The sequence below is a fragment of the Pleurodeles waltl genome, chromosome 6 (assembly GCF_031143425.1).
Source record: "Pleurodeles waltl isolate 20211129_DDA chromosome 6, aPleWal1.hap1.20221129, whole genome shotgun sequence".
NCBI lineage: Eukaryota > Metazoa > Chordata > Amphibia > Caudata > Salamandridae > Pleurodeles > Pleurodeles waltl.
In genome coordinates, this window is record NC_090445.1 from 12,664,040 (window position 1) to 12,676,747 (window position 12,708).

Genomic DNA, 12,708 nt, shown 5'->3' on the forward strand with positions numbered 1-12,708 from the left:
AGGTTGGTGTGCATGGAACTGTCAAATGTCAATCGGGAAGGAGGAAGTTAGAGCAGGTCCCATTTGGAATATAAACTCACCTCCTCATGTCATCAGGGAATGATCTACATGTCTTTGGGGGTTGTGGGAGATGTTCAGTCAATTTAGGAGCTGCACTGTGAATGCCAGAGTGTTAAAAGGAAAAGTGTGTGGATTATTATTATTATTATTTTTTTGTAAGTTTGCGCTGTCTGGCCTGGGGTGGCTCATTCCCTCTGTGACCTGAGATCTGCATTGATTAGACCTCTTTGAACGTATACCACTATTGATTGCTGCTCCTTTCTTTTCAGATAAACCATGATTCCCATCACTGAACTTCGCTATTTTGCTGACACCCAACCTGCGTACCGCATTCTGAAGCCATGGTGGGATGTGTTCACAGACTACATTTCCATTGTCATGTTGATGATCGCAGTCTTTGGCGGGACGCTGCAGGTCACACAAGACAAAATGATCTGCCTCCCATGCAAATGGGTCACCAAAGACTCTTGCAATGACTCCTACCGCGCCTGGTCAACACCGGCTCTTGAGTCCTCCTACTACAATGCCAGCATCATCTCCTCTGCAGATGCTGGCCCAACTGGCATCAAGTATGACCTGGACCGGCATCAGTATAACTATGTGGATGCTGTGTGCTATGAGAACCGACTCCATTGGTTTGCCAAGTACTTTCCATACCTAGTTCTGCTGCACACACTCATATTCCTGGCCTGCAGCAATTTCTGGTTCAAGTTCCCCCGCACCAGCTCCAAGCTGGAGCACTTTGTTTCAATCCTGCTAAAGTGCTTTGACTCTCCATGGACCACCAGAGCGCTGTCTGAAACGGTGGTAGAGGAAAGCGACCCCAAACCAGCCACGGGGAAGATGAACGGCTCAATGGATAAGAAGGCCTCCACTGTGAGTGAGGATGTGGAAGCCACTGTTCCTATGCTGCAGAGAACCAAGTCCCGGATAGAGCAGGGCATTGTAGACCGCTCGGAGACTGGGGTCTTAGACAAGAAGGAAGGCGAGCAGGCTAAGGCTTTGTTTGAGAAGGTGAAGAAGTTCCGAACTCATGTGGAAGAAGGAGACATTGTTTACCGCCTGTATATGCGCCAGACAATCATCAAAGTCATAAAGTTCCTTCTCATCATCAGCTACACTATGTACTATGTCAGTAACATCACCTTCGATGTAGACTGCAGGGTGGACATTGAGAGCCTGACCGGCTATAGCATGTTCCGCTGCGCCCACCCCCTGGCCACGCTCTTCAAGATCCTGGCCTCCTTCTACATCAGCCTGGTCATCTTCTATGGCCTGATCTGCATGTACACGCTCTGGTGGATGCTGAGACGCTCTCTGAAGAAGTACTCCTTTGAGTCAATCCGGGAGGAGAGCAGCTACAGTGACATTCCGGATGTCAAGAATGATTTTGCTTTCATGTTGCACCTCATTGACCAGTATGACCCCCTCTACTCCAAGCGCTTTGCTGTCTTCCTCTCGGAGGTCAGCGAGAACAAGCTGCGACAGTTGAATCTCAACAATGAGTGGACGCTGGACAAGCTGCGCCAGCGAATCACCAAGAACTCGCAGGACAAGCTGGAGCTCCATCTCTTCATGCTCAGCGGCATCCCAGACACAGTCTTCGACTTGCTGGAGCTGGAGGTGTTGAAGCTGGAGCTGATTCCTGACGTCACCATCCCTCCCAGCATCGCCCAGCTCACCAGCCTCCAGGAACTGTGGCTTTACCACACAGCTGCTAGAATTGAAGCCCCGGCCTTGGCCTTCTTGCGAGAGAACTTAAAGTCCTTACATATCAAGTTTACAGATATCAAAGAGATCCCGCTCTGGATTTATAGCCTTAAGAACTTGGAGGAACTCCACCTGACTGGGAACCTTAGTGCCGAGAACAACCGCTACATTGTGATCGATGGCCTGCGAGAACTGAAAAGGCTGAAGGTCTTGCGACTGAAGAGCAACCTCACCAAGTTGCCACAGGTGGTGACGGACGTTGGCATCCACCTGCAGAAGCTCTCCATCAACAATGAGGGCACCAAGCTCATGGTCCTGAACAGCCTCAAGAAGATGGTGAACTTGACCGAGCTGGAGTTCCTCCGCTGTGACCTGGAGCGCATCCCACACTCCATTTTCAGCCTCCACAACCTTCAAGAGATCAACCTCAAGGACAACAACCTCAAGACCATCGAAGAGATTATCAGTTTCCAGCACCTGCACCGCCTCACCTGTCTCAAGCTCTGGTACAATCACATCGCCTACATCCCCATCCAGATCGGCAATCTCACCAACCTGGAGCGGCTCTACCTCAACCGCAACAAGATCGACAAGATTCCTACCCAGCTCTTCCTCTGCCGCAAGCTGCGCTACTTGGACCTTAGCCACAATAACCTCACCATTATCCCGCCAGACATCGGGCACCTGCAGAACCTCCAGTACTGTGCTGTGACAGCCAACCGGGTGAGTAGAGCAAGCCTCAGTGGGCACCACTTGAGGGTTGTGCCTTTTGTTACACCTCCAGCCTTTTGTTGTACCCTGCTTGTAAAGGAAGAGTGCACCAGACTCGAGATTAACAATGTGGCCTGATTCCTTTCTCTAGGTTTGAGGTTCTTTAGGAGGTGTAATCTGCATCTTAAAATACAGAAAAGCACATCTTGGAACGTGGGTCATAAAGTGTGAACTTGAGCGTTTTTGTATAGCATTGGGATAATTATTGAAGGTATCAATCCAAATCAATCAAATAACATTTATAAAGCGCGCTACTTACCCGTGAGGGTCTCAAGGCGTTAGGGGGAGGGGTTTACTGCTGCTCGAAGAGCCAGGTCTTGAGTTGCCGCCGGAATGCGAGGTGGTCCTGAGGTTGGTGGGGAGGGAATTCCATGTCTTGGCCGCCAGGTAGGAGAAGGATTTCCCACCTGCCGTGGTGCGGCGGATGCGAGGGACGGCGGCGAGTGTGAGGTTGGCGGAGCAAAGTTGACGGGTGGGCGTGTAGAAGCTGAGGCGACGGTTGAGGTATTCAGGTCCCTTGTTGTGGAGGAGGCGGGCGGAGGCGTTTTATATTCACTGCAGATGTTTCTGGAGTTTAGCTGTGGTTCCTGCGTATAGGGTGTTACCGTAGTCCAGGCGGCTCGTGACGAGGGCGTGGGTCACAGTCTTTCTGGTGTTGGCGGGGATCCAACGGAAGATCTTTCGGAGCATGCGGAGTGTGAGGAGGCAGGAGGATGATACAGGGTTGACTTGTTTGGTCATGGTGAGAAGAGGGTCCAGGATGAATCCGAGGTTGCGTGCGTGGTCTGAGGGGGTTGGTGCGGTGCCAAGGGCCGTGGGCCACCAGGAGTCGTCCCAGGCGGACGGGGTGTTTCTGAGGATGAGGACTTCCGTTTTGTCTGAGTTTAGTTTCAGACGGCTGAGTTTCATCCATTCTGCGACGTCTTTCATTCCATCTTGCAGGTTGGTCTTGGCGCTGGTGGGGTCCTTGGTGAGGGAAAGTATCAGTTGAGTGTCGTTGGCGTAGGAGGTGATGATGTTGTGTTAGCGTACGATGTCGGCGAGGGGGCTCATGTAGACATTGAAGAGAGTTGGGCTGAGCGAGGAGTCTTGAGGGACGCCGCAGATGATCTCGGTGGGGTCTGAGCGGAAGGGTGGGAGGGAGACTCTTTGGGAGCGGTTGGAGAGGAAGGAGGAGATCTAGTCCAGGGTCTGTCCTTGGATACCGGTGGAGCGGAGGCGGGATATTAGGTATGGCTGAGACAAATCTGTCTGTTTTGTGGGAATGTAATTTTAAAGCCCTAATCCCCCAGGTTTGACTTAGTGCCCTGTTTTTGAGACTGTGAAACAGGGGCATTTACGTTTTGTTCTGATTGTGTACATCACTGAGTAGAAGGAGGAGCTTTTGCATCACCTCCTGCCCAGTATCTTAAGAGGTGGAAGAGCTGGTTTAGGAAGGCAGTGCTTTGGATGTGGCTGATACTGCTGCCAGGGGAGTGAATGCCTCGGTCACACTGCAGCGGAGCTCCTGGCTCAGGGTTTCTGCCTTCAAGCTAGAGGTGCAGCTGTAACTCTTCAACCTCCCGCTCAATGGGGCGCACCGCAGAGTGACTCAATGCTTGAGAAAATGAAGAAAGACCTGGAGACCACGAAGGACATCTTGACTCTGGGCGCTGCTGTGCCGGGCATCAGACTCCACTACATGTCCTTGTAAGTTATCCCTGAAGATCACACAGACGTCACTTTGTGCTGTTAGCTTCCAGAGACTTGTATGCCCACCTTTGGTTCAGATTGACTGACAATCATAACCTGTATAAAATGTATAGTGCTTCATCATGCTCTTCTGTTTCTTGGAAGTGCTATGAAATGCTAAGGACTCTAGAATGCCGCTTTTCCCTATCTTAACAGGATGACCGGCTGAATTGTCCATGTTGGATTGACAGTCGTGGTTTGCAGTTCACCATACGTCAGTTATGAGATAGGCTGAGACAAGTGTATCATCGCACCACACGGAGCACGTTCTGCCATGCCAAAGTGCTGCACCCTCGGTGTGGTACCTCTGATATGGACCAACACTGCCCAGAGCGCACACTGAAGTCTGGGGTCTCCTGTAGACACTGAGAAAAGCAGCAAATTAGTGTTGTGAGCTTTATGGGACGCCTGTACTTGTGTGGCTGTACACATAAGATGACCAGGGTGTGAGAGGAAAGAAAGCTGGAGTCTGCCAGTTATAGCCCCTAGAAGCAAGTAGGGGATTGTATGCTTGCTATGTAGTGTCTGAGCACAAACCGAGCTGGAGACTAATGCGATCATATGACTTGAGACGGCTGTGACTTTCTAGTGAAACAGCAATCTCACCCTGAGATAGCTGGACTGTGACCCAGTGGACTCTCTACATTGCATGTCTAGAACCCTGCTTGTTGGTCACTGACATCTCCTACTACCACTGAGCTGGAGTCCTGCACCCTGCTTCTCAGACAATGTGACCCCCAGACCTCTTCATCCTGCTTGTTTGGAATCCTGCACCCTGCCTGTCAGACACTGTTACATTGGGGCCTCTTTCTTTCACTAAGCTACAGTTGTGCACCCTGCCTTTCTGACACTGTGACCTCTTCATATTGCATGTCTAGAATCCTGCACCCCGCTTGTCAGACACTGTTGCCCACAGACCTCTTCATCCTGTTTGTTTGGAATCCCTCACCCTGCCTGTCAGACACCGTGACCCAGTGACCTCCTTTTACTGAACTGGAGTCCTGCGCTCTGCCTGTCAGACACTGTGACCCAGTGACCTCCTTTTACTGAACTGGAGTCCTGCGCCCTGCCTGTCAGACACTGTGACCCAGTGATCTCCTCCTTCTACCTCTGAGTAGGAATTCCGCACCCTGCCTGTCAGACACCAGGGACCTCTTTCTTTCACTGAGCTGGAGTCCTGCACCCTGCCTGTCCGACACTGTGACCCAGTGATGTCCTTTTACTGAGCTGGAGTCCTGCACCCTGCCTTTCAGACACTGTGACTTAGTGACCTCCTTCTTCTACCTCTGACTAGGACTATCGCACCCTTCCTGTCAGACACTATGACCCAGGTGCCCCTTTCTTTCACTGAGCTAAAGTCCTGCACCCTGCCTGCCAGACACCGTGACCCAATGACCTCATTTAACTGAACTGTTGACCTGTACCCTGCCTGCCAGACACTGACCCGAGTACCTCTTTCTATCACTGAGCTAAAGTCGTGCACCCTGCCTATCAGACACTGTGACCCAGGGACCTCTTTCTTTCACTGAGCTGGAGCCCTGCACCCTGCCTCACAGACACTGTGACCCAGTGACCTCCTTTTACTGAGCTGGAGTCCTGCACCCTGCCTGTCAGACACTGTGATCCAGGGACCTCTTTTTTTTTTTTTCCTCCGCTGAGCTGGAGACCTACACTGCCTGTCAGACGTTGTGACCTCTTCACAATGCATGTCTCGAATCCTGCACCCTTGCCTTTCAGATACTGTGACCTCTGATTAGGAACCCCGCACACCCTGCCTGTCCGACACTGTGACCCAGGTACCTGTTACTTTCACTAAGCTGAAGTCGTGCACCCTGCCTGTCAGACACTGTGACCCAGTGACCTCCTTTAACTGAACTGGAGTCCTGCACCCTGCCAGTCACACTGTGACCTCTTCATATTGCATGCCTAGCACCCTGCCTGTCAGACACTGTGACCTCCTTTCACTGAACTGGAGTCCTGCACCCTGCCTGTAAGACACTGTGACCTGCTTTTAGTGAGCTGAAGTCCTGCACCCTGCCAGTCAGACACACTGACCTGATTAGGAACCTCGCACACCCTGCTTTTCAGACACTGTGGCCCAGTGACCTCTTTTTACTGAACTGGAGTCCTCCACCCTGCTTGTCCGACACTGTGACCCAGTGACCTGCTTTTAGTGAGCTGAAGTCCTGCACCCTGCCAGTCAGACACTGTGACCCAGTGGCCTCTGATTAGGAACCTCGCACACCCTGCCTGTCTGACACTGTGACCCAGGTACCTGTTACTTTCAATGAGCTAAAGTCGTACACCCTGCCTGTCAGACACTGTGACCTGCTTTTAGTGAGCTGAAGTCCTGCACCCTGCCAGTCAGACACTGTGACCCAGTGGCCTCTGATTAGGAACCTCACACACCCTGCTTTTTAGACACTGTGACCCAGTGACCTCCTTTTACTGAACTTGAGTCCTGCACCCTGCCTGTTAGACACTGTGACCTCCTTCTACTGAACTGGAGTCCTGCACCCTGCCTTTCAGACTCAGTGACCTCTTCATATTGGATGTCTAGCATCCTGCACCCTGGCTGTCAGGCACTGTGACCCAGGTACCTGTTACTTTGACTGAGCTAAGGTCGTGCACCCTGCCTGTCAGACACTGACCCAGTGACCTGCTTTTAGTGAGCTGAAGTCCTGCACCCTGCCAGTCGGACACTGTGACCCAGTGACCTCTGATTAGGAACCTCGCACACCCTGCTTTTCAGACACTGTGACCCAGTGACTTCCTTTTACTGAACTGGAGTCCTGCACCCTGCCTGTCCGACACTGTGACCTCCTCCTACCTCTGAGTGGGAGTGCCCTGGCTGTCAGGCACTGTGACCTCTTCCTTTTGGATGTCTAGAACCTCGCACACTGCCTGTCCGGCACTGTAACCCACTGGCCACTTCTTTCCCTCTTCTGGAGTCCTGCACCCTGCCTCAACCTTCAGGTACCAGCAGTGACTTCATATGGTTCCCTCTCCACAGTTCTTCTAACTCTCATTCTACCTACTCCTTCTTGGGACATCACCAGATGGAACTTTGCCATCCATAGCAGACCGCAGCAGCTCTTCTTTTACCCGAGACCTGCATCTGAATACTACTCTTCCCAGGTAAGGCGTGAGCCCCAGCTTTCTGTTCTCCCCCCCGTTGGATGCACTCCTGACTAGAATTGTGGCTGACCTTCTCAATTTATACTATTTTCTTCTCCCTAGGTCACCCTTGGGCATAATTTCATTTTAACTTGAGGTAAACCACTCCATGATTTCAGTTCTATTACGATTAACTCATATTTTATATTTTACCACTATCTAATATACCTAATTCACATTTAACACCTGCAGTGTTGATAAAGTTTTCACTTTGTGCACCTAGCAGTAGCGTGTGCAGTGTCACTGGTTGCTGTGCCACCAGTCACTTGTGTTGTCACTGGAATTATTTGCACTTGAGCTTCTACTTCATTTTAACACTACAGTGTGACAGGGCATGCCAAAACAACCCTACAGTGTGACAGGGCATGCCAAAACAACCCTACAGTGTGACAGGGCATGCCAAACCAGCACTGCAGCCTGACAGGGCATGCCAAACCAGCACTGCAGCCTGACAGGGCATGCCAAACCAGCACTGCAGCCTGACAGGGCATGCCAAACCAGCACTGCAGCCTGAGAGGGCATGCTAAACCAGCACTGCAGCCTGACAGGGCACGCCAAACTCGAAAAGATTCCCTGTCCACTTATACGCAACACTGAGGAAACCCCAGTCAGAATTTATATGGGGCAAAACGTGTTGGTGATGCTGCCCCATCACTGAAAGAGATGAACTTGTATCTGTACTGTTCTCAAGAAGAGCTGAGGAAGCAATAAATATGAGCCAACAGCTACAGGGCTCCTCTCTATGATAAGTGCACTAATGTTACCTTAATTAGCACCAAAAGTAAAACTATTCACTTGTGAAATCTGTTGTGCAGGTACCCTGTAACCACACAGACTTTACAGAACTGCGGTGGGCCTGTTGGAAGGGCAGCAGGTGATGGTCGAGTAGGTGGAAGTGCTGTGTAGAGCGGTGTAGCACCGGCCCCCCTTTGGATTCTGCCGCTCCACATTTCGTTGGCAAAGTCCGCCACTAAACAAAGGTTATTTAATGTGTAATACCATGTTTAGAAGCCAACTGTCATGGTGTTTTTGTTTTCTTTCGCACTAAAACTCTTAGACAACCAAGTGCTGCTTGTACTCAGGGGATGGACATAGTCTCTAGCTGAAGAAGTGGTTGTGGCATGTGTACCTGTACATCACGTACTTTGAACATTCTTGACAACCAGTGTGTTTTTTGCTTTTTTTCAGGAGACTTTTGAGGTCATATTTGAACCCTCCCTGAAACCTATAATTAATTACATTAAACATCCCACCTCATATGTTTTTTTTTTTTCGCCATTGACTCATTATGGAGCTCATGCACATCAGTTTTGCCCCAAGTGCAGCACTTAGGTTCTGTGTGTAAGAGGCTGTCCTGGTTTGTAGTGGGTACCTATGGTACTTAGACCTTACACCTTATACCAGGTTCACTTATCCCTTATTAACGTAGGCAGTATCTAGAAGCCAGGCTGTATAGAGGTAGCTGTAGGCAGAGCAACCAAGGCTGAACTAGGAGACATGCAAAGCTCTTGCAATACCACTGTAGTCACACAGTTCTCGCACACGTGAAAGACAATACTCTGTGTTACCAAAAATAGAGATACTTTATTTTAGTGACACAAGACCAAAAATATGTTAAGAGGCTATAATCCCTTAGGGGGTAAGTAAAACACTTAAAATATACAACAGTAATCAAAATCTGGTAAGTACAAAGTCACAAAATAGTGCAAATAGTGAAAATCACCATAGGCTTGAATGGGCCTAGGAACAACACGCAATATACTAAAATAGTGGAATGTGAAAGTCGTTACCCCACCTGGGCAAGAGTAGTGTGTGGAGGGGTGCTGGGAGTGTAAGAAAACACCAAAGGTAAGTAAAGTACCCCACCCAGAGTCCAGGAAAACCGGAGTAAAGTACAGCAAGTTACCTCAGAACACACTAGGAGTCGTGGTAAAGGGTTATGCAAAAACCAAGCAAGACTGCAAGACACCAACGATGGATTCCTGGACCTGAAGACCTGTGGAGAGAGGAGACCAAGTCCAAGAACAGTTGAAGAGTCCAGGAGTAACAGGAGCCCCTGCTAACCCAGATGAAGGTGCAAAAGTGGATTCTCCGGTTAGAAGAAAAAGTCACAAATGCACCAAAGAAGACAGGTGCAGGTTCCTGCTTGGTGCAAAAGATATCCCACGTCGAGGAGTCAGATGCAGTCTGGTTTTCGTTGTTGGATTCCCCCAACAAGCATTGGCTCACGCAAATGCCGCGGTTGGCAGGAAAAGGCACTACCTGGGCCCAGGAGGGACCCTGGGGGTCTCAACTCTGACTGAGGAGACAGAGGGTGCTCTCAGCACTTCAGAGAGACCTCAGAAGACCAGGCAGCAACCACAGTAGTCCCAGGACACAGGGGGTTGGGGGGGACAAATGAGTTGCAAATCGCGTTTGTCACAGCACTACACAAAGGGATCCCACGCCGCCGGAGAACAACTCAGGGAGCTGAGTGTTGCAGGATAGAGTGCTTGGGACCTGGGCTATGCTGTGATTTCTGGGAGAAGCGCACAGAAGCCCTAGGAGCTGCAAAGCACGTGGTGCACAGAGGTACTGTCTGGCTCGGGGAGGCAAGACCTTACCTCCACCAAATTTGGACAGCTGGCCCTTTGGACAGTCAGGATCACTTCGGTCCACCACCTGTGTTCCAGGATCCACACTTGTTGTCAGGAGAGGGGACCCAGAGTACAGGTTGTCACTGCAGAGCGGTGCCTGCTGAAGCAGGGAAGTGACTCCGTCACTCCACAGGCGATATCTTCAATTCTTCTGGTGCACGATGAAGACCAGCAGTCCTCAGAGCCTGCACAACCTGGAAACTGTTGCACTTGCTGGCAGGAGCTGAAGTTACAGAGTTGCAGTAGCCTTCTTGGATACTTTGTTGCAGTTGTAGAGTTCCTGGAGTAGTTCTGCAGTTGATTTGATGGTAAAAGGTGAAGCAGAGGTTGCAGAGGAGTCCTGCTGGAGTCTTCCAAAACCCAATCTGAGGAAACACCCAGAGGTGAGACCCTAAATAGCCCTAAGAGGGGAATTGGCTACCTACCCAGGTATGCACCTATCAGGAGGGGTCTCTGACGTCTCCTACTGGCACTGACCACTCAGATGCTCCCAGAGTTCCCTGGCCATTCTGAAAACAAGATGGCAGAACCCAGGGACACGCTGGAGGAGCTCTGGGCACCACCCCTGGGGTGGTGATGGACAGGGGAGTGGTCACTCCCCTTTCTTTTGTCCAGTTTCGTGCCAGAGCAGGGAGTGGTGAACCCCTGAAGTGGTGTAGACTGGATTATGCAAGGAGGGTACAGCTTGTGAACTTCAAAGCATTTCCAGAGGCTCTGGGAGGATACCCCTCCCATGCCTCTAACCCCTATTTCCAATGGGAGAGGGTGTAACACCCCTCTCCTAAAGGAAATGCATTGCTCTGCCTTCCTGTGATTGAGCTGCTCAATCCCCCAGGAGGGCAGAAACCTGTCTGTGAGGTGACAGCAGCTGGGGCTACAGTGGAAACCTTTGGTTTGGCAGTACTGGGGGTCCATGGTGGAGCCCCCAGGCTGCCCCCCCTCACAATAACAGAATCAGATTGGGGGGGGGGTGTACAATGCCTCAATCCTAGACACCTCACATGACCCTATTCGGAGTTCCCATTGTGAAGCTACATATTGACCTATATGTAGTGCACATTTATAATGGTTTCCCCACACTCACGAAGTCCAGGAAATTGGTCCTGGATAATGTGGGGGCACCTCTTCTAGTGCAGGGGTGCACTCACACAGCAACTTTGCACCTAGCCTTCAGGAACGGGTTAGACATATAGGTGACTTATAAAGTTACCTGGTGCAGTGAAAATGGCTGTGAAATAGTGTGTGCACTCTTTCACTCAGGCTGCAGTGGCAATCCTGAAGAAGTGTTTGTATGAGCTCCTTATGGGTGACAAAAGAAATGCTGCAGAGAATAAGGATCTCTTGGAACCCCAATGCCCTGTGTACCTAGGTACCATATACTAGGGACTTACAAGAGGGGGTTCCAGTATGCCAATTTGGAGTGGAATACTGGGTTACCAGTATGTAAGTACACATTTGGAATCAGAGAGAGCATAAGCACTGGAGTTCTGGTGAGCAGGACTCCAGAGACAGTCAAGCATACTGACAACACAGTAAAACATACTGACATATAGGCCACAAACTTTGAGCACTGGGGTCCTGGCTAGCAGGATCCCAGTGAGACAGTAAAAACACACTCACAAACACTGACAAACAGACAACAGTGGGGATAACCATGCTAGAAAAAGGCTACTTTCTCACACTACGCAAGCTTGTTATGCTGCAAAACAGAAAGGTTTTGTTTGTTATTGTAGTAGATACAAGCAACCTCTCCAGGTGTCATTGAAAGACCTTGTTTGCCATCTTTAGAAATCATGACTGGCATACATGTCGATTAGATTTCATTTACCTTCGGAAGCTGCTTATATAGACAACAGCAATTTTTACTTGAGATACCAGTTGTTAAAGTGTTTTTGGATGGCCTTAAAAGAAAGATCCCTTCAAGGTCATCACCAGACCCTGCGTGAGACCATAATTCCTCATACACCTCATGGGACCACCTTTTGGTCTAAATATTTTTGCCAGAAGTGGTACCGCACGTGGTCAGCGAATTGCAAGCCTGAACGGTGGAGGAACCTTTCTTTCAGGTTCTGAAGGGCCGCGCTGTCCTCATTTTATTTCAGGCAGATTGAATTGGGTTTTTTTTTTACTGCCCACAGCCTCAATCAATTGCAAAAAAGCACTGCATACTACATATGTAACAACAGCACAAATGTATTAGTGATGGCACAGAAGATGCACTCACAAAACTATTTATTGACTTTGGAAAACCTCACTTGGGAACTTCAGCCTCCAAGTGAGGCCTTGCACGATGGATAGTAAAGTGGTTTCTGGTATGTTGCTCTTCACAATGTCCCTCGAGCCCATTCCACTTGTAAGCAGCTGTTATGGCCTTCCTTGGAAGCATCGGGCTTACAGACATCTGCAAGGCAGCTATATGGTCTACAATTCATACTTTAATAAAGCATTACTCTTCAGACAGTCCTTGCTGCCAAGAAGGATGAGTTAGGCAACACTACTTACAATGTTAAACATAATTAAAACATTGCTGCAAACCTATGCCTTGTCTCTTTGCAAGCCACTGCTTGGGGGGAGGGGGGGGGAGGGGATAGTACTAATTTGTATTGTAAGCAAAGCATGCGAT

At 49.9% G+C, this 12,708-nt stretch overlaps 1 protein-coding gene across 2 annotated transcripts in view; it reads left to right on the forward strand.

Annotated features, from left to right (window-relative positions):
- The window catches only part of LRRC8A (leucine rich repeat containing 8 VRAC subunit A), a 50,919-nt gene that overhangs the window by 26,842 nt on the left and 11,369 nt on the right, over positions 1 to 12,708 (forward strand). For both annotated transcript variants that reach the window (XM_069237021.1, XM_069237020.1), the window contains exon 3: positions 330 to 2,493. In XM_069237021.1, the coding sequence (XP_069093122.1) occupies positions 337 to 2,493 (2,157 nt within the window). In that variant the 5' untranslated portion in view covers positions 330 to 336. The remainder of the gene's footprint in view (positions 1 to 329; positions 2,494 to 12,708) is intronic.